Below are 20,059 nucleotides of genomic sequence, written 5' to 3' on the forward strand. Positions count from 1 at the left end.
TTTCGGAAAGTGGTAAATATAATAAGCTTCTGACGAGAAGTATGGTCGAGCACCAGTCATTGAAAACAGTATATTTATACAAGGAAGTATCTGCAGCCTAACCATCTGTTCCATGCCTCTGCTATCTGCAGAGAAACCTTTGAGAAATGTTCAGATGCTAGAACACAAGGCATGGCACCATAAACCTGTGAGTGGGGATATTTGGCATCCTACTCACAGACTTACCCTTCGAACACTTTCTGTGTGGAGCTTACTCTCACTGGCCAAACACACCATGGACCAGTAACCTCTGGAAAGATGAAAAAACTGAGCTGAATGTCAATCATCCTATTGGTACCAGATGTCTTGTGGACAGAACCACTTATAAAGGCCCAGAGATGGGCCACAACTCACTCAGTAGTAAAAGGCTGTTTGACATCTGCGGCTCCTCAGATATTGTTAAGTAAAGCCCATCTCGTCAACTGACCAAGGAGGCCACAGGCAGCTGTTGCAACGTGCGAACAAGTATCCTTAAAACTTGCATGGGTGGTGAAGCTGTCTTCTTTCCTGACTTACCAAGCCACTATCCACTCCAGTGGTTCAGCGGACTTGCAAGGTCGTGGAGGAGCTGGCTCTACTCTGGTTGCCTACCATTTTGCGTTCCATACTAACAAGGGTCATCGTGCTCCTTAGTTGCTTTCTTCACCATAATAAATCCTCACTCCAGTTTTCTGCAAATGTAATCGTCCTCACTTTATTGCCTCTGAAAGATAAAAAGTTAAATTCCCCTTTCCAGGATTCAAAGACTAGAATATCAAACCACATGTTGGTTCGTCAACAAGAACTTAACTCACTAAGCCATTTCCCCAGTAGCTATAACCTTCTGTTAACTTTAAAAACAATTGTGTTCTGTCCCACCTGATACAACATTTTTGTCTTAAATTGTAACTATGATAGAAGTGAATCATTGAGCCAGATCCACAGCAAGTTTTGTTTTGTAAGAGTTTTATAGTAAACAGTTTTAGGCGCAAGCATTTGAGCTGAAGTGTATTTGCAGTTTTAAGTTTTTTTTTTCTCATCAAGACGGCAACAGTTATCTGTACTGTTCATTTGAGGCTGTCTACAATTATGTGCTGGTTTACAGGACCTAAACAAGTTGAAGAAAGTAGCGAACATGAGATTAAGAAACATTTCTGTAAACAGTGAAAGTAAAGCGGGAAATTCTGTTTTGACTGTTGTCATCTCTCAAGTATTGATGCCAAAATATGCAGTGATTGGAAAGTCAGGATGCAGAGGATTTAGTCCGTAACTCCCCAGCCAGAGAGTTATACCTGCATACTTAACAGCCAGCAAAGTACAGGTGGAGTCAGTTTGGAAGTTCAGTTCAAAATGGGATAGGCATAAGGAAGATCAAAGTTCAATCCGACAGCATGCCAGCCAGGCAGGGAAATCGAAAATGATAGCCAGCCCCAACTTCTCCTCCATGGGGGCAATATACTCCCAAAAGTTCTCAGTTTACGCCCACAAAGTGTCAATTCCATCATATGTTATGCTTTACATTGGTTGTCCACAATGGGCTGCTCATGGTGTGATCAATACTTCACTATGAAATTCAGAAGCATTAACTAATCCTTTGTCGAATCACCACATTCTAATTTTGCATCCTTTCCTTGAAGTTAGGTAACACATTTGTTCTCTGTCTGTTCGTTCCCAGACGCTCTCTCTGGGTTTGCAATTGTATTGATAAATTTTCTGTCAAAAGTGTTGCTGAATCAGAAAAGGCCCTTGTTCATGAGCATGAAAAGGAACACACAGAAAAGTTCTCATTGCATCTAAAGTGACGACTTCAGTTAGTTTCTGCTTTTCAAATGAAGGAAAGAAACTTTTTAAAGACCTACACGAGAACTTCTACTATTTACCACGTTAGGATTAATATAGATCAAACCTTCAGATATACAATTCAGTTTTCTTTGTATATTCACTCATTCTTATTTTCAAAGGTTACATATCAATATTAAGCAATACTATACGAAACCCTTCACACATTTTAATTTTTAAACAGATTAATAAGCGTCACATTTGCTCTTTGTTTCTAATTCACGTAATTAAATGTATTTGTGGCAAAACTCTTACTATTAATCATCTTTAAACTAAACATTTTAATCACATTTATTTTGATTCACTATTGTAACTATTCTATTACCTATATAACATTAGGTAATCAGCATCACATTTCAATGTTAACCACATTTTATTTCTTAAACACTTGTCTATGTTTCGTGAACATTCACCTATTTCTCTGCTCTCTTTTTCGACGTTTGTCACATTTTACGTTTCAGAACACTTCTGCATGCTTTTACGATGCAGTTAAGGACCTCATGTTTTTCATCATTTTTCTATTTGGCATATTTTGTTGAAAGTAGCACCGTAAATCTCATTTAATAAAGAGAATTGATAGAGGAAATAGTCTTTAAACTTTTACGCTCCATCAGCATCTGTCAAGTATTGATGACATTTATCTTCTTTGATCTTTAAATCTAGCTTCCAGCGTAATTTTACCAAGCCCTAAGGGATTAGTGATGCAACAGTGGAATATCTGTATAAAACATGTTCAATGCAATTTGCTTGTTAAAAAAGAAATTAAGTGTAATGCACTCTTTCATTCCTTTTTACTTTTGATTACAGGTTCCTGTGCAATGGTTTACCTGGCGGCAGCTGTGTCTGATTTTTACATTCCTACATCCGAGATGCCAGAGCATAAAATTCAGTCATCCAGTGGACCTTTGCAGGTACTTTTCTGATGCCAAAACTGTGGCGCATATTGTATTTCCTTTTGTAAAAGAAATCCATGATGTCCAAGTCCCTCGAGTTATTCTATATTTTAATGGAGTGATTAAAATCCTTACTTCGTTTCTTACTATGTAGTGTATTACCATCTCCCTTGAGAACATCTGCGGTTTTCTCTATCGTTGGGGATCCAAAATTGTGCACTTCATTGAGGGCCTGTCTACCTCACACGCAATCGTGAACCACCTCTCTGGCTGCTGAAATTCAATCAAAGAGAAGATTGCCATCTTGCGTTGTCACTATTCCTCCTGCACATGAAACCCTTCGAGGAATGCCAGGAATTAAAGAGTTTGGAAATCAAACTGATCTTACCCTCTTCAGCTCTGTGATTGCCGGACCTGCTGATAGCAGAAGAAAATACGCAGAGGGTTCTTGGCCAAAAGCATCTTTCCACTCAAGTAGTCGTGATGCTTGGATGTGATGCTCGCACAAACCAAAGGACTGCAGAGGGAATGTGGTCTCAGAAGGTGCAATTGTGGAACATCAGTATGTTTGAGCTTATTACTGTTTACATTGCTCTAAAGAGTATTTTCTTAGGGGGAAATTGTCATAATACAGAGTATCCTCTTGCTCCACGGACATACTTGCCTGCTTAGAGGAAGATACTGACCCAAAGAGCATCATGGTTGCTTTTTCTAACATTCAGCGCCATATAAAAAATGCACTGACTAGGAACTGCAAAGACAAGGGGAGGCATACTCGTGGGTGGTTTGACTCTAGATGTACATCTACACTGAAAATCTTAAAGAAAGCTTTGTCTGCCGACCCAAAAGATAGAGTTCAAATTCGTCAAGCGAGATACGATTATAAGCTGGCAATTAAACAGCGGAGGGCGAAACTGAAGCAGGAGGCCTGGGAAGCCTTGGGGGAAGCCGCCAGGAATAAGGACAGCAATGCCTTCTGGAAAGTCATAAGATCTGTTTATAACTCAAAAGACAGAGATAATTCTGTAGAAGTGGCTATAACGGCTGAGCTCTGGGTAGAACATTATGGTAATCTTTATTCCAACAACACACAGGGTAATGCCCCGAACCCATGCAAGGTGAATTCACCCCCAGATAGCATAATTCAGGATAACCACCTAACTGTCTCCCCAGCACCTCCTTACCCTATTGAACTGGTATTTACCACACTAGAAGTGGAAGATGCCCTTAGAGAAAGTCCTTTAGGTAAAGCCCCCGGCCCTGACCACACCCCAGTGGATCTCTATAAATCAGAACCGGACTTCTGGGTTCCCTTGTTAACCAATGTATTAAATATGGGAAATAAATGCGGTTTTATTACCACCTGGTCGGACGCAATCGTAGTCCCCATATTTAAAAAAGGGAATAGGGGCGACCCGGCTTGTTACCGTCCAATATCGCTATTGGACGGACTCATGAAAGTTGCTGGCAGGATTGTCCTTAAGAGGATACAACACTGGGAAGAAGAGAAGAAGGTTATCTCGGAGTTCCAATATGGGTTCCGAAAGGGACTAGGGACATTGGAGCAATCCCTAAACTTGTCCCTATTAGTCTCTAAATATACGCAGGGCAAAAAAGGGGACCTATTTGTTACCTTTGTCGACCTCAGCTCCGCATTCGATTGCGTGGACCATGCGATGCTCTGGTCGACACTGGAAGACATCGGGGTGGACTCAGCTATCCTCACATTTATCAAAGAACTATATAGAGAAGCGGGGGCCAGAGTAAGATTTGGGACCCAGGGGCAATGTTCACAAAAATTTGCCATAAACAGAGGGGTGAGGCAAGGCTGCATACTTGCGCCCTTGCTTTTCACATTTTACATAAACTCTATCGCTGAAAGCTTAATAACTCTGTCAAGCGATTATCCGGCTGTTAATGGTAGGCCTGTACCCATTCTTTTATATGCCGATGACGCGGCAATTATGTCTAGGACAAAAGTAGGTTTGCAGAGAGCAGTAAATGAATTTTCATCTTACATGGGTAAAAGAAATTTAAAGGTGAACATTTCCAAAACTTTCTCCATGCCCTGCTCTCAAAAGAACAACAGACCATCATGCTCAATATATTTAGATCAGCAAAAGATTGCCATCACAGACACTTTTTGCTATTTGGGCATTACGTTTGACAGGTGGGGAAGGTGGAAACACGCAGTGTCAGCTAGGAAACTCTCCTTTAGCCGTGCCATAGGTGCTTTAAGAACCTTTGCAGCCAAAATTGGGGGTAAACCCATTCAAGAAATGTTACAGATCTACCGGGCAAAGTGTATAGCTACGGCCACATATGGCGCAGGTCTCTGGGGTTTCGAGAATGTGTCCTCATTACAAACTTGCGAGAATATTTTCATCTGTTACTTACTAGGTGTGTCCAAAACCACGTCGACTTTTATGACTCACATTGAGACCGGCGTCAAATACCTTAGCGACATCATAAAAATATAACCTTGTTTGCTCTGGCATAAGATTTGGACCACAGAGGAGTGCAAATTGATTAGAAATCTCATAAAAGACTGCATGGCTTTGGACGGTGTAGCAAAAGTCAAGTGGCTGCGATACGTACAAACGATGTTTTCTAACATTGGACACTCTGAATTTTACGACGAACCAGAGACCCTACAAACCTTGACTAGACCGGCACTTAAAAAACTATTATCTATACACTTAGAGATTGCTAGATGGGACACCGAGAAACTTAAAGGCACAACCCTGAGCTATCAGCAAATCACCCCTACTGAAGGCCTACAATCTTACCTTGGGATTGAAAAAGCACCCTATGCTCGCATGCTTTTAACTAGGCTGCGCCTAGGGATTTTCTTCCGCTTGGTCACTTTGCCGAAACAGAATGACTGGGCCTCATTGAAATTAATATGTCCATGGGACGACCATTCAACACAAAGTAACATTCACATCATGTTCTTTTGTAATTTGTATACCAGCCCGAGGAAATTATTTCTTCTACCCTTACTTAAACGCTGGGGGATAAGAACATGTAAACCTGCATATTTAAAATTTTTGCTTTTAGAAGATGTGGATGTCATCTTTGCTGTTTCTCGCTTCTTAATGTCAGTGATGAAATTTAGAAACTCAATGAGTTAACTAACACATGTTAATATTGACTGATTAGTGTAAAACGAGGCCCCTCATCCAAATGACTGCTGTAGATTTTAACTTTTGGAGAAATGTTTTAACCATTTTTGTAACTTTGTTCATATGAAAACTGTTCTTAAATTGTCTGCATAAATTGTATTTGTATGCTTTTATGATTTATTGATAAATCGAATAAAGCTAAAGAAAGAAAGAAAAATTGTCATAATACAGAGTGGCAACAATACAGACATGCCCGATTTCAGGAAACATGTAGGTGTGAAGTCCAGGCTGTGCTCAATACAAAATAAGTGCAAGGACCTTGCTGCAAAATGTCAAGTTGTGGAACACCAAGGCGGTGCAATCTTCATTCTATTTCATGTCTCTTACTGTGACCTCCGAAAGTTTCATGTTGTCCTACCTTTCTTTTCTTCCTCTCTCTCTTGCTGTGGGTCAAAGTCTACTAGTTAAAAATACACACTGGTCTGCAAAAATGAACGCTGATGCCCACAACCTACACCCACTGGGACAAACTAAATACTGGGGCCAGAATCCTCTTGATGAAAACGTATATATTACAGCTGCACATCTTTCATGTGCAGGGTCAAATTGGTAAACCGGGCACTCGGGAAATGGGTTGGTATGTGGGTTGCAGCTGTTGGGCAGTGTGGTAGCCTATTTGGGCTTTGCCAGTGCCCTTTAGTTGCCACCAGCGGCCCAGTCGGGGCCTGAATGTCCTTTCTGGAGGCAGATGGGCCTCTGTTACCTCCCTTTTACCAATACGGTGGGGTGTCATTCCCAGTCACTAATGTATGCAGTTTGAGCAGGGGCACGAGTGCCTGAGCAGAAGTGACCTCACTTATATTCAGGTGTGGGTCACCAGTGTAAACTAATCCGTGCACAAAGTGTGTTGGCAACATTTGCATTTTGTTTTATCTCCGTAAAGTTAAGACAACATGCCTCTTTTGAAAACCACCCCCCCTCCTTCTTTTCTTAAAACACTGGAGTAGTGTTTTGCAGTAAGGCACATTCCGCCACTGTGGGGCCCTTTTTTTTTTAGTGTGCTGGGCCTACTTGTGAACCCAATCCAGCCCTGCTCACGTGTGTCCATTGTGAAAACAGCCAAGCCAAATGGTACTCTTTGTGCCAAAGCAATACTGGGATATCACTGATGGCATGGTACTGATAGGTTCACAACTACTGAGGACCCAAAAATGAAGCATTTTCATCGAGGCAGAAAATGTAAAATGCCAAAGCTTCACATGGGAAAGAACACCCAAATCTCAAGAGGGGAAACTTATTTAATTACTTTGCCAGATACCTTTTTCTATGGCTTCTCCAATTCCAGGGAGCCATCATGCAGCTCAGACAAGTCAGTGATTCGCGGTAATCTGGACGATTGTCACAAACTTCACACGTTGTGGCAACCTCACAAGCGATTTTTGTGTTGAGTGTATCTCTTGTCGAAAGTGTCTGACAGATTCCGCATCACAACCTACAATCGCTGAGCTGCTGCATGTCAACACTCTCGATTCAGACAGACAGGAGACTACCGATTAAAAGACCAGTCTCCCACCTCCCAATTCCTGCATGCCGAAACCCAATTCGGATTGCAGAACAATGATCTGTTGGAAACAAGGAAAAGTGAAATGTGGATGCCTGTCACACCTGCTCTAATCTCCCTCTGCAAGAATTACTTCTGACATCAAAGGACGCTTCATAATTAATTCTTGTAGGGGAAGATTAGATCATGTGATAGGCCTCGACAATTTACTTTCGGCAGTTTTACCTTCGTATATGTAGTGTCCTGCGAGACACGTTCTAGTGTCTCAACAGGAAGCTGTAATCCCAGCCACTCCCTCGAGGGCTGGACACACTGCACCCCACACCCATCCATCACGGGTGTCACGAGTGACGTGGCCCCGTCAATAAAAGAGCCCGAGTGCACGTGCTCGTGGCCAGTTACTACACCATACCTCCAGGTGTTCGTGTCGATCATTCATCATCATGTGGGCCTGAGGCCCGACACCACATTGGCGACGAGCGGGTCTGAGCCCGCGCATACCGTGTTTCCCCCACAACTGGTCCTCGTGGAGGGGAGAAGAGTGCCTGAATAAAATGCGCCCCCGCACCTGCTGCGAGCGTGGTGGCGAGTTAATTGGTCCTGGCAGCACCCTGCGACGTCAACCGGCAAGCTCAGGGTGGTCACACGAGCCCTGGTCCACCGCCCCCTTGCACGGCATGCCCCATGTCTGTTTCCACAGCCGCCGTGAAGAAAGGAACTGCCTGCAGCGCTGGAAAGGCTGTCCTCTCCCCGTAAGTAAAGAGATGCGCCATCCCTGCCCACCGGGCCACGCCTTGTTGACACGGCACCACAGTGATCTGCATTGCCACCACAACCCTGCCGGAAAGCACCCACTAGCCACACCGCAACTCCCTTGCACAAGGCGATCCCTGTCGCTAGAGAAAGGTGCCCCACGCGCCCTACGTTCTGCAGTCAGAAGAGCCAGAAAGGGAAGGTAGCTCTCGCACCCTTTTCCTCGCCTACAAAGTGCCGTCGCAGCTTTGGCAGCACGAGAATAACCCAGGGAGTTGCAGCAGCCCACTCCCTTGGCCGAACACTCACACAGTAAAGCACGTCTGACTCACACAGTAAAGCACGTCTGGCACCAAGAACAAACAGCGCTGCACCAAACACTGACCGGGCACCGGAGTCTTGAGCGCTGCGCAGCCCGCACCTTCAGGGAGGCTCCTGTGCCGAGAAAGACTGGTAGAAGCGCCACCTTGCGTTATGCTGCTGCATCGCAGCCCCACACATGAAGCAGCCCTCCCCCTATGCTGCTCCAGCTTTAAAAGAGGTACGGCGATAGTAGATTAGTATGCAGCGCCTCCTTCATACCTTCATCCTGGCTTGCCTGGCCTCAAGCGTCAGTCCCCCGGGGAGCACTGCCAACATCGTCTCTGCCAACCCGCTTCAGAGTGGAGAGTGCACACAGGAAAGTCGTTGGGACAGCGAGCAGGCACGCAGGCCCTCTCAGCCTGCCGGTACTCACGGATTTGCCTCCTCCCTGTAGCCTGCACCCGCATTCCCACACCGGCAGCTCCTGTGTGGGTGGTGGGACTTTGCCTGCCTTCATGCAGCCCCCCCTGACAGAGAGCCATGGCCCAGCAACTCCTATCGACCCGGCAGCAAAACAGGCCTGCAACACGAGAGCGAAGCTGCTGAAGCCCTCGGACAATTCCCACAGCGCCACCTGGTGGCCACAATCCCACATCACACCCGGAGTTGTTGCACGAAAGAAAAGGGCAGAAGGAGACTGCTAGACAGGCAGCCAGAACTGGTGCAGAGTGCACCACACGCCCCGAGTGGTAGTAGGCCAACACTATAGTCAAGAAGAGGGCCAGCAAAGAGCTTTTACAGGCCTCGCGGGGGAGCCATCCTTCAGTGGCTGTGAGGGAAATAGAGAGAGTATGCTGAAAGAGTGCCAAAAAGCCCAGCGAGGCACTAACCCAGAGGAGCCGCCTAGCAGCTGAGTCACGGCACCTTGCCAGAGCAGCACTGATGCGAGCGTTTTCCCACGAGGCAAGACGGCCATCAGGAACTGGAACCATACAAGTACAGAGTGCAACCAGTTCCACCTCAGCACAAACGGGACTACGCAGCATTTCCCAGCTCCCACACTGAGGCAAAAGACCGTCACTCATGGCAAGTGTGAGTCAGCCAGAAACGCAAGCGCCTGCATGACATGGCATGACAAGGTGTATGGGTAGGAGTGCATTGCCCGTTCTACAACACTGAACTCAGTAAGCCCTGCTCGCCACCTCTGCAAGGCACACCAACAAGCGAGTCCGGCTACGTAAGGTCCGCATCCACTGCGACACTGCCCATTCGTTACAGTTGGAAAAGTGGGCATGCATCGGAAAAACCCAGTGAAGGAAGAAAGAACGCCAACACTGACTGCGGCACAGCTCATCCGCGTAAGGATGTCAGCCACACGAGCCCTGTGGCTACAATGAGCACTAAGGACAGACTGTTAACCCCGCAGGGAGCGTGCATGAAGCCTAAACCTGAAGCCGCCAAGTAAACTCCAGCCAGAACAGTGTGCCAAAGGTCCAAAGCAGCACAGCCTGAGCACGCAGCACCCAAGAAGATGAAAGGGAGCGCGCCAACAGAGGAGAGCGTCCAACCACGCAAGGGCAACCAGGCGTCGGTCTCCCCTAAGAAGGCAGAATGCGCATCAGCCTGAGAGCATTATACGCCCCAGGACTACAAAAGGAGAAAGAAGAGAGCACTGACTGCCACCTCTACAAAACATGGGGAAAGACTGACAAATCCCTCAAGAAGCACAAGAAAGACTGGTGCAGAGCGCGCACCTCAAGCGGCTGCCCAACGCCACCGCCAGTGAGAGATCACTAATCACTCCCCACTGGTGAGCAGACACAACCGCCGGCTACACCACAGGCACACAAGTGCCAGAAGGGAGCGCACAAGGCGAAGACGGAGCGCACGTGGTCCGAAGCGTGCAGAAGACCGCACCAGTGAATCCGACAACACGGGCAGGCGCCCGGCAGATAGAAGCATCTCCGCAATGAAACACAGCTGAGCGCAGCACAGAGAGCGACCATGTCCCCACTGCACCAGCGAAGCCCCGCAGAGGGCAGAAAAGCAACACAGGGTCCTCCTCAACACTGCCTCAAGATGGAGTCGGCGGTGACCCACAACAGGCAAAAGAGGAGTCGCACCCGCAGCGGCCCGAAAGCGTCACAGTGTCCGTGACACAGTGTCCTCCTCAACACAGCCTCAAGATGGAGTCGGCGGTGACCCACGACAGGCAAGGAAGGAGTCGCACACTCCACGTGGCGGCCGCCACAGCAACAGGCCACGCCAGCGACACGCGACTGGACGTCACGTCGCCCAGCAAGCAAGGAGCGCGCCGGAGCGAAGGCAGAAGCCGGCGCCATGACAGCGCCACCTCGAGGTCCAAGCACAACGCCCTCGAAGAAAGAAGAGCGACAGCCCTGTCACCCTGAAAAACCGGAAGACACAGGTAGACTGAATAGACCGGAAAAAGGAGAAGACCGGGGACTCACAGCAAGCCAAGAGCTCACCCTGACACATCTGACAGCCACCAAGGCGGACCACCGTCCCTGGACACAGCCTCACAGGAGAACCGAACGTAAGCCGCAGCAGTCGCAAACCGCGTCTCTCCGCAACACGTCTTCAGGTGAACGGCCACTCCCCAAGCGTCGGCTGCCCAAGTCAAGGGGCATCCCTGCTCCTGTCCGCAGATGCCATGGGTGAAGATCTGCCCTGAGTGTCCGTCCTCACACCGCCTCAAGATGGAGTCGGCAGTGGCCCCCAAGCCAGGCAAGAGAGGATCAACACACTCTACGTGTTAAGCCGCCATGGACACTCAACATCAGCAAGGCGGAAGCACGTGGCTGCCCAGGTCCATCCTAAACATCCGAACTCTCCCAGCAAATCACCAACACCTGTCATTCCGAATCACCACATGGCTGGCAACCGTCACCCACGCCAGCCATCGGCACATGCGTCAAGCACCACTCCCTGAGTACCGATGGACTGGAGTCCTTAACCGTTGCCACACAAGCCGACTAAATGGAACCCAAAACCTCCTGTGAACCTGGCCTACACCGGAACCGCGGCAGCGAGTGCAAGTCTTGGCCAAGACTCATCCACCCGTGAGGGTTGTGCGTGCGACCAAGCAACGGCTCCTCGGCGGTCCTGCAGCTGCCCCCAGACGGCACACAAGCAGCGGCTCCAGCGCAGCCTTCCTACAGTCCCGCAGCAACCCCGACGGCGGGCCTCCCCAGGCGGGAGAGCGAGAAGAGACATTGCCCCACCGACAGGGTACCGATCACAGCCAAGCGTTCCACAGGGACAGTCGGTCCAGCAACACCTCCGTGAACTCTCGCATTAGACCCCGTCCATGATCATGACGCAGCCCACCAAAAGAACTAGTAGATCTCACCACAGACCATCACCGACGTCAGCCAAGAGGAAGCCATGCCAGACCCGTCATTGTCAGCGAACGGACGGTAGGCAGCGGACGTCTCCAAGCCAGCGGCCGTGCCCTGAGCCCCTCAGGTTAAACTACGAGTGCCCGCGGAGAAGGTTCTGTTGCAAGCCAAGGCCACCGGCCAACGTCTGATGTTGCCCTGCCACCTGACTCGAGAAGCTGATGGACCCTGTGGTATTTCATCAACTGTGTTTTTCCCCGCAGGTTGGACTTGACTCTTTGTTTTGTCCTTCAATAAAGTTGGGGAGGAATGTAGTGTCCTGCGAGACACGTTCTAGTGTCTCAACAGGAAGCTGTAATCCCAGCCACTCCCTCGAGGGCTGGACACACTGCACCCCACACCCATCCATCACGGGTGTCACGAGTGACGTGGCCCCGTCAATAAAAGAGCCCGAGTGCACGTGCTCGTGGCCAGTTACTACACCATACCTCCAGGTGTTCGTGTCGATCATTCATCATCATGTGGGCCTGAGGCCCGACACCACAGTATACAAAAACAGATTTACGAACACTATTTTTGTTTGTACTATGTTACTAATGTGCCAACAATGAAATGCTGATTGTTTGTCACCATACATAGACCCGATTGAGACAGGTTGCCTCTGCTTCAATCAGTCAATTGGGAAAATACATTCTCCCAACTATTTTTTGAAATCTCCCACTTGCCTGCTCTAAAATGTTGGCATGAATGGAGCTGGTCCCTCGGCTCTGTTACTTCCAGTATGATAGTTTGAGTTTACCTCGTGACTTGCGAAATATTCTGGAATAATCTACAGCATGGCATCTGTAATAGCACCAGCGACGAATCCTATAACTTTAAAAATATATATTTTTAATACAATATTACAAGGTAGGCACTCTAGGCAGTAAAAATTGTTGATCTATTTATCCCTCCTGCAACTAAATGGTAAATAACAGCATTCTGCCGTCTCTAGTCCATGAATTAGCACATTTCACCTCATTTATAAGTCCTTATTTTGTGCAAAACACTTTTTTTTAGGAAAAAATACTGTTTGGAATCACATGTATTCCCTCCTATTCCCAGCCTGTTCGCTATTGTGACAAAAGTGAAGTATTTTCCAACTAAAAAATGAGAACATAGGAAAAATGGGACAATGCGGTGAAAAGATGCATCCTATTTATGGAAGCTGGAATGGCTACCATAGATTTGTGGGTCTACTTTTTCAGCTTTCTGCTGGCAGTTAGGTAAGACAGATGTAGTTTGACAGGAGAAATATACAAAATACCACAAATGGCTTTCTTCTTTATCTGAGGCAGTTCTTTTAAAAATAGAAAACATTGAAATACATACTTTCATGATCTCGGTGCCACCTGTGGAATGAAGAAAGGAGAGGCCTGCCCAGCCTAGAAGACACTGGTAGGGTGTCTCCAGGTGCAGCAGTAGTTTTATTTTTCAGCTGTATGGTGAAGTGACGGTGACGGGCACCTACATTCTGTTTGGATAAAGCACCCCACCTCTCTCTTATACCCTGTCCGGGATGGGTCCAATCTGTCCATATACTTCACAGAGCAGGACTCCAGCACATTGAACACGAGCTAGGGTTTTAGGTAGGGTGTAGGGTGGTAAGAGGGTTGTGTGCCTTTCTTCTAGCCTTTGCAGATTTCCACTTAAGTGTTAGAGGACCTCTCGTTCCTGCCTTCTGTAGGTGACAGCTTGTTGCTACTAGCATCCTTTGTCCCAGAAATCCTAGACTGAAATCCACCTGTGACTAAAACCCCCAAGATTGGGCGCACCACAAGAGCCATTTTAGAGCAATAGGTGCCTAGGCCAGCTTGACCTGATCAGGCTCAAAGCACATTAAATTGGTAGAAAACACCAATAATAAAATAAATAAAAACAAAAGTAATGGCACTTTCACAACAGTTTCGTCGTAGGGTAGCTTACGCAAGCAGGAAGTCGGGGTGGCATCATACTAATGACTAGGAACTTTGTTCCTTATTGCAGCACCCGGAGACTGAATTTTGGCAGTGGGTGTTTCAAACCACTGTGCTATGAACTTTGTAACCATCTTATCTGGGTCTGATTTATGGCATCCCCAATCAATTTAGCTTCCTTCTGGGAGCGCGTTTATTTAATTCCTGCCATGAGGGAGCTGCTTTTAGTAAACATAAGAAAAGGGAGAACTAGCATTTAAAGAAACAGTTGTCGCTTTACCGCAATCTAACAAGAAGTCTCGGGGTAATGCCTATAGCGAAAAATACGTCTCGAGCTGCTTCTCACTTTTGCTATTGTTTACTATTTGGTACCCATAGCATTGCCCTTGCTACCCAAGGGGTCATTAATGCAGTAGCTGGATCAAAAAGTAAGCAGCACTCTACAGGCCGTTTCTTTATTTGATTTAGTTTACTCTTTTTTTCCCCACCTAGACACTGGGCAGCAAATATCTAGATGCTGAACAGCTGGGTGTGTATCAAACGTCCAGCCGATGCTGCCATTGGTTGTGAAAGGAGGGTGAAGTCACTTCAACTACTTCGGGCATTTAAGTGAAAGAACGTCAATGTTAGTAAAGAACTGACACTCAAACATGGAACAAACCCTGGAATCCTATTTGGAGCAAATTGTAAAATAGTAAAACCTTTAATGAAATTATATTGCAACAGTGCATAAAGAATAACTGAAGCCGATTCATATAGATAGCATGGTTAATGTATATCTATAGATTCTTGTCCAAAGCAAATGGAGGTTGAGTATGACTTATTGGGGGGGGGTGGGGGGGGTGAGGATGTTCAGTGGTTGCATGACAAAGTAATTCTGGAAAGAAGTGTGAATAATGAGAGTGGCATCTAACAGGATAACTATGAAAATGTTTTGGACAAACAGGAGTAATTACAGACTGGGGAAAAATACTGGTTGTGGACAAAGTACTATGTGCTGTGTTGTGGTAGACTGTTAATTGGGCCCAATAACTAGGCCATACAAATCGAATCCCGCCCTTTTTTTATTGTCGGAGGTATAGTACTGTCTAATCTGACAAGAAAGCAATTACTTCAAGACAGACAATACCTACACTTAGTATTACCTACTAAACACTTCCTCTCCTGCTAACCTCATTCTCTCTCTTCCCTCTTCAAACATTGTTACAGACCATGTGCTCCGGCTCTGCCCTGTGCCCACATCACTCCACACCTCCATTGGCTCCCAGTTCAAAAAGGAGCACTCTTCAAACTCCTCACGCACACCTGCACAACTTAGGCACCATGTACCTCAAACTGCGTAAACTTCCACAAACCTACCAGACTGGAATCCTACTTGCACGCTCCCCTCATATGCAGAACCAGACCCGGCGGTTGGGCCTTCTCCTAGCTCGCTACTAAACCCCAGCAAAATCTGTCCTTGCACATCAGAGCTTCCTCCTTAGTTCTTGAACTCTTCAAAAAAAAATTCAGACCTGGCTCTTCACCTGGCCCCAACCCTAGCTCGGCCCATACAACTCCTGCTTTAGCACCATGTTATTATGTGTTCTACAAATCATAATATTTCTAACCCTGTTGGGCTCAGTTTTCAAAGCATCCAATCTTTCCCTCCCACTTGCCCCTTCAGCTAAATGTAACTATTACATGGATGCTCATAAAAATTATGCCTTTAGATCTTATGAAGTGGTCGGTTCCTGCATCCAAGGGGCTCTCCTTGGCCTGCCAAGTTATCGCTGACCTGATTTCTAACCATTATGCCGCCATTTGGCAGTGGGACACACAAAATATGTCTGTATGATGATGAAGTCTTTTTAACGCTTATAAACCCAGTCAGTTCTTCCCCACCACTACACAAATTCAAAGAAGTATCTGGATTCAAAATCAGTCATCAGAAATCCCACCTTCTGAACATATCGCTCCAGAGTCAAACAGTGGAGACAATATGGTCACAGTTACCGCTGATTTTGGCAGAGAAATCCATTTACTATTTGTGGGTAAAAATCGCCTCCTCCTAGGAAGATACGAACCTGTCAAACTACATAGAACTGCTGCAATCGATGCAAACCGAACTCCACAAGTGGCAACGTGGAAATTTATCATGGCTTGGCAGGGTAGCCCCAGTCAAAATGTTGGCCCTACCTACATTTTTATATCTGGCCCAATCTCTTCACCTAAGACCACCAAGCAAGGAACTGAGGGATCTTCAAGGTACAATCAATGCCTTTATCTGATTGGAAGCGTGGGATTAAAAAGCCAGGCTACCTAAACGTACAATGTAGGGCCAAACGGCACAGGGTGGCCTTGTATTTTCCCATATTGCTAATTACGACCATGCCTCCCAGCTTTCGCTATGTGGTGGTATCGGGGAGAGCAGTCTCTCAAAAGGCATAGTGCTTTATGGGGCAAAGATAGCCGGTGATAATATGTGGAAAGCACCCCAGACAATTTTACACATGTGGGCTATATTCTTCCCCAGTTACATGAGTCGCGCTGGCCTCCTGGTATTCGGTTATTTATGATCGACACATTTTTCCTCTTTCCCCTTACCTCTCACTCCTGTTCTAGGGAACCCCGACTTCACTCCGGGCATGGCCAGCATGCAATTTGCTGAATGGCAAAAAGCTGGCTATAAGTGACTAAGGGATCTGTTTTACCTCCAAAGAACGAAAACGTTTAAACAACTCAAACAAGATTATGGTTTCCCTGAAACAGAGAGGCTGTTGTATTTTTATAGTAAGGCACTGGGTGACTCTCAGTTGGATGCAACCGGCAACATATCGTCCTTTGACTGCCTTGGAAAAATGGTTCTTCCTCAAACGGGATGATGGACGGTAAATTTCAATATCTATAATGCTAATAAATTGGACCTCTCTCAAACCTGCATGGCTGGTCGGCTCCGAAGGAAGGCCAAGGTGGCGAGTTCATTCACAAACAAAGAATGGTCCGAGATACTGGCGCAACCCTATTTAAGTGTGACTAGTACCTTGATGATAGAGACTTATGAAAATCATGCATTACTGGTATTATACGCCTAATAGGGTTCGCAAATGGGCCCAAGTGAAAGTGGCCTCTGCTCTAGACACTGTGGTAATGCAGGGACGCTGCTGCACCTGCATTGGTATTACCCTAAACTTATGTATTTGGAGCGGATCCTCAACGAGATTAAACTTAAGTTTGAGATCCAAATGCTAAGGTTCCCGACGTATGTCATTCTGGGGGCAAAAGATTGTCTCTCGTACACAGTGAAATGACACAAGGGACGCCAAATGACACTATTGCTAGGTGCAGCCAAACAAGCTATAGTGGACCTCTTGGGAAAGAAGAGACACTTATCCATAGATCCTGGCTATACTAGGTGTGGGGCATGTTGAGGATGGAAAAGATGACTCTTGGTCTGACGGGCAGAGGTTCTAGTTTTGACTCCCTTTGGAACGTATGTCTCTCCACGCAATCAACTGAGTTCTTTCAAATCAACTGCCCTAAATACTTACATGTTTTGAAGATCTCCCCATTATCACTTAGCAACCCTAACGGCAACTAGTCGAATATATCCCCAATGTAGAGCAAGTAGGCATCTACAAGGAGGATGGTCAGCAACTGTGTGCTCCTGAAGGCTGGTGGGGCCTTCCGGGGCATGGGGGTGGGGGTGCTGAGGAGGAATGTAAGTGCATTTCAGCACTGTGTTGTTTTCCTTCATACCGCCGTCTTAAATCTGGACATTGCGGTTTAATTTGCTTTGCTCTTTATACTTTTCATAGAGAATGTTTGCAGTCGTCCCTGCCGCCTTGTTATGTAGACGAGTGGTTTTGTATTAGAATGAATAAAGAAAGTTAACCCTAAAAAATGTGGCATAGCTGTGGCATAACCTGCAGATTTTGGTGCTTTCCTCACCAAATCTCAATTTTCCGCCTTGTAAATTTCAACAGGTTCCGCTGCTGAAATTGACCGAAGGAGAATTGTGAGATTGTGGTGCTTGGCCCAAAACCTGTAAACCTATTGTATTTCATAATAAGAGTCACAGCACATATCAGAATTAACTGGGCCAATTGTAATCAGGGGCTTAATCACTGAAAGTTGCTTATTGCAAAGTTTTACCTCCGATTTAGGGATACCGTGGTGTACACCGCAACATTTAATGAATATATATTGCAATGATTTTGAAGTGCATCCATTTATCTAAATCTAAACAGTCACCATTACTTCGAAACACGTGTCATAACTCTATCCATTTTGATTTTCAAAAGGGAATTGACAGATCCCTTTAAATACTTTTGAGACTTGCAATGTTTGCATGTTGTATTCAGCTTTAACTTTTCTTGAAACCTGTTTTTTCATTTGACTAATTACATAACTTGTATGCTGCACAGCACCTTCTACACAAGATTTCAGTATTTTAGGACTGTAAATGTTCTGCATTGTATCAGTCCTTTAAGGATGAAAAGCAGAGATGCCCCAGCTGAAATTAGAACTGGAGTTTTAAATTTGTAGAAAAGACAAATCCAAACAGATGAATATTTGTGCTTTTTTTTTTATATAATTGCATTTTATCTAGTGCTTTAAACTCCTTTCATCAAGATGTTATATTTATTTTTCCACTTGTGTAGTTCTGCACCCGAGTCATTAACTCGCAACTAAAATATAAAACCAAGGGCTTCTAATATTGTTATTTTAATGTAATGCACTTGTGAGACTTCCATCATTTCTTCCTTGTAACCCAACATCTTTTAGACAAACCACTGTTTGTGTGTTTTATTACCCCTGTGATGGGGCTTATTATTGTCTCGCTTTTGTTGCTCTGGAAGTGTTGGAGTACTCCTGCGGGTGGGGTGAGATCTGACAACCGGAGCTTTAATCCCCCACTGCTGTTTTCTCACCTGTGCAATGGACACGTTTTCCTTGAAATGGAAAAGACTATGCAGAGTGTGCGGCACGGACACCTTATGTGGTGGTGGGGGAGATTTGTGTTGTAATTTGCTTGTATTTCTGTGTTCTGAGCTATGTCAGTGGTTGTCCTGGTGACAGAATGTGAGTCTGATGGTTCCATGACAGACTGGCATTCTGCCTGAGGAGACACTGGAGTGCGGACCTGTTGGCAAGTCCTGTCGGTGGTTGAAGTTAATAAAGACTTCCTGTGGACTACAACTTTCCTTGGATTTATTACTGGCGACGAGGATGGGATCCGAACCCACGCGTGGGTTTGCAAATGCCCGGGTTTGCAAATCATCTAAGAAGAGTCATAATGTAGAAAGTCCTTCTGATATGATTCGTACATTAGTTATATCCAACATTTCAGAAGTAGGAGACAAGGTGGATTCGGGTAGGGTCACCATCCCTTTTTGTGACATTTCTGTTGATCACAACAACTTCACGGTCATGGCTGATTCTGGCTCGCCTTTCACACTTATTGGGAACAAAATTTGGGATGAGGTGGTTGGGTTGGATAGCGTGATGTTACAACCTCCGGATATTGCTCCTTTTAGTTATGGTGGTTCCCGTGTGGACATTGTTGGATATGTAACTGCTAAAATTGGATTTAAACAGAGGGTAATAACGGGGAAAGTTTATGTTGCTGTGAGGGGAGACAATCTGCTGGGGTGGAGGCATCAACGTGATTTGGGTATAATTCTAAATCCCAATGCCAGTGACCCGAGAGATCAAGTGATGTTGATGGATGAATTGTGTGAGAGGTTGAGTGGGAGAATTTCAAAGATTGATGATGAGGTGAGTAATGAGAAATATGTCAAAGACTTCCCGGAAGTGTTTTCGGATAATCTTGGTTGTTTGAATGGTTTTGAGCATAGAATTATTTTGAAGAGTTCAGCTAAGCCTTGTGTACATAAGGTACGTAGGGTGCCAAATTTAATGATGGAACCATTGAAAATGGAACTTAAAAGATTGCTGGATTTGAAGGTGATTGAGGAGATTGAGGCGTCAGAGTGGCTGGCCCCAGTGGTTTTGGCACCCAAGGATGGGGGAACAGCGGTGAGAATGTGTGTGGACTTGCGCGGATTAAATGAGTGGATCTGGGTAGATCGACAACCCCTTCCTAACATTTCTGAATGCATCAGTTTGTTAAAGGGGGCCAAGGTTTTTAGCGTGTTGGACTTGTCCTCCGCGTATCATCAAGTTAAACTTCACAAAAGTTCCAGGCATCTAACATCTTTTGTTACTCCTTTGGGGGCTTACCAGTTCTTGAGGATGCCTTTTGGGC

General features: G+C 45.9%; 1 protein-coding gene across 1 annotated transcript in view; it reads left to right on the top strand.

Annotated features, from left to right (window-relative positions):
- Window positions 1-20,059, top strand: part of PPCS (phosphopantothenoylcysteine synthetase) — a 50,896-nt gene that overhangs the window by 14,700 nt on the left and 16,137 nt on the right. The window contains exon 2 of the mRNA XM_085608664.1: window positions 2,665-2,768. Coding sequence (XP_085464790.1) covers window positions 2,665-2,768 — 104 coding nt within the window. The remainder of the gene's footprint in view (window positions 1-2,664; window positions 2,769-20,059) is intronic.

Source organism: Triturus cristatus, chromosome 1_2 (genome assembly GCF_964204655.1).
Source record: "Triturus cristatus chromosome 1_2, aTriCri1.1, whole genome shotgun sequence".
NCBI classification, from domain to species: domain Eukaryota; kingdom Metazoa; phylum Chordata; class Amphibia; order Caudata; family Salamandridae; genus Triturus; species Triturus cristatus.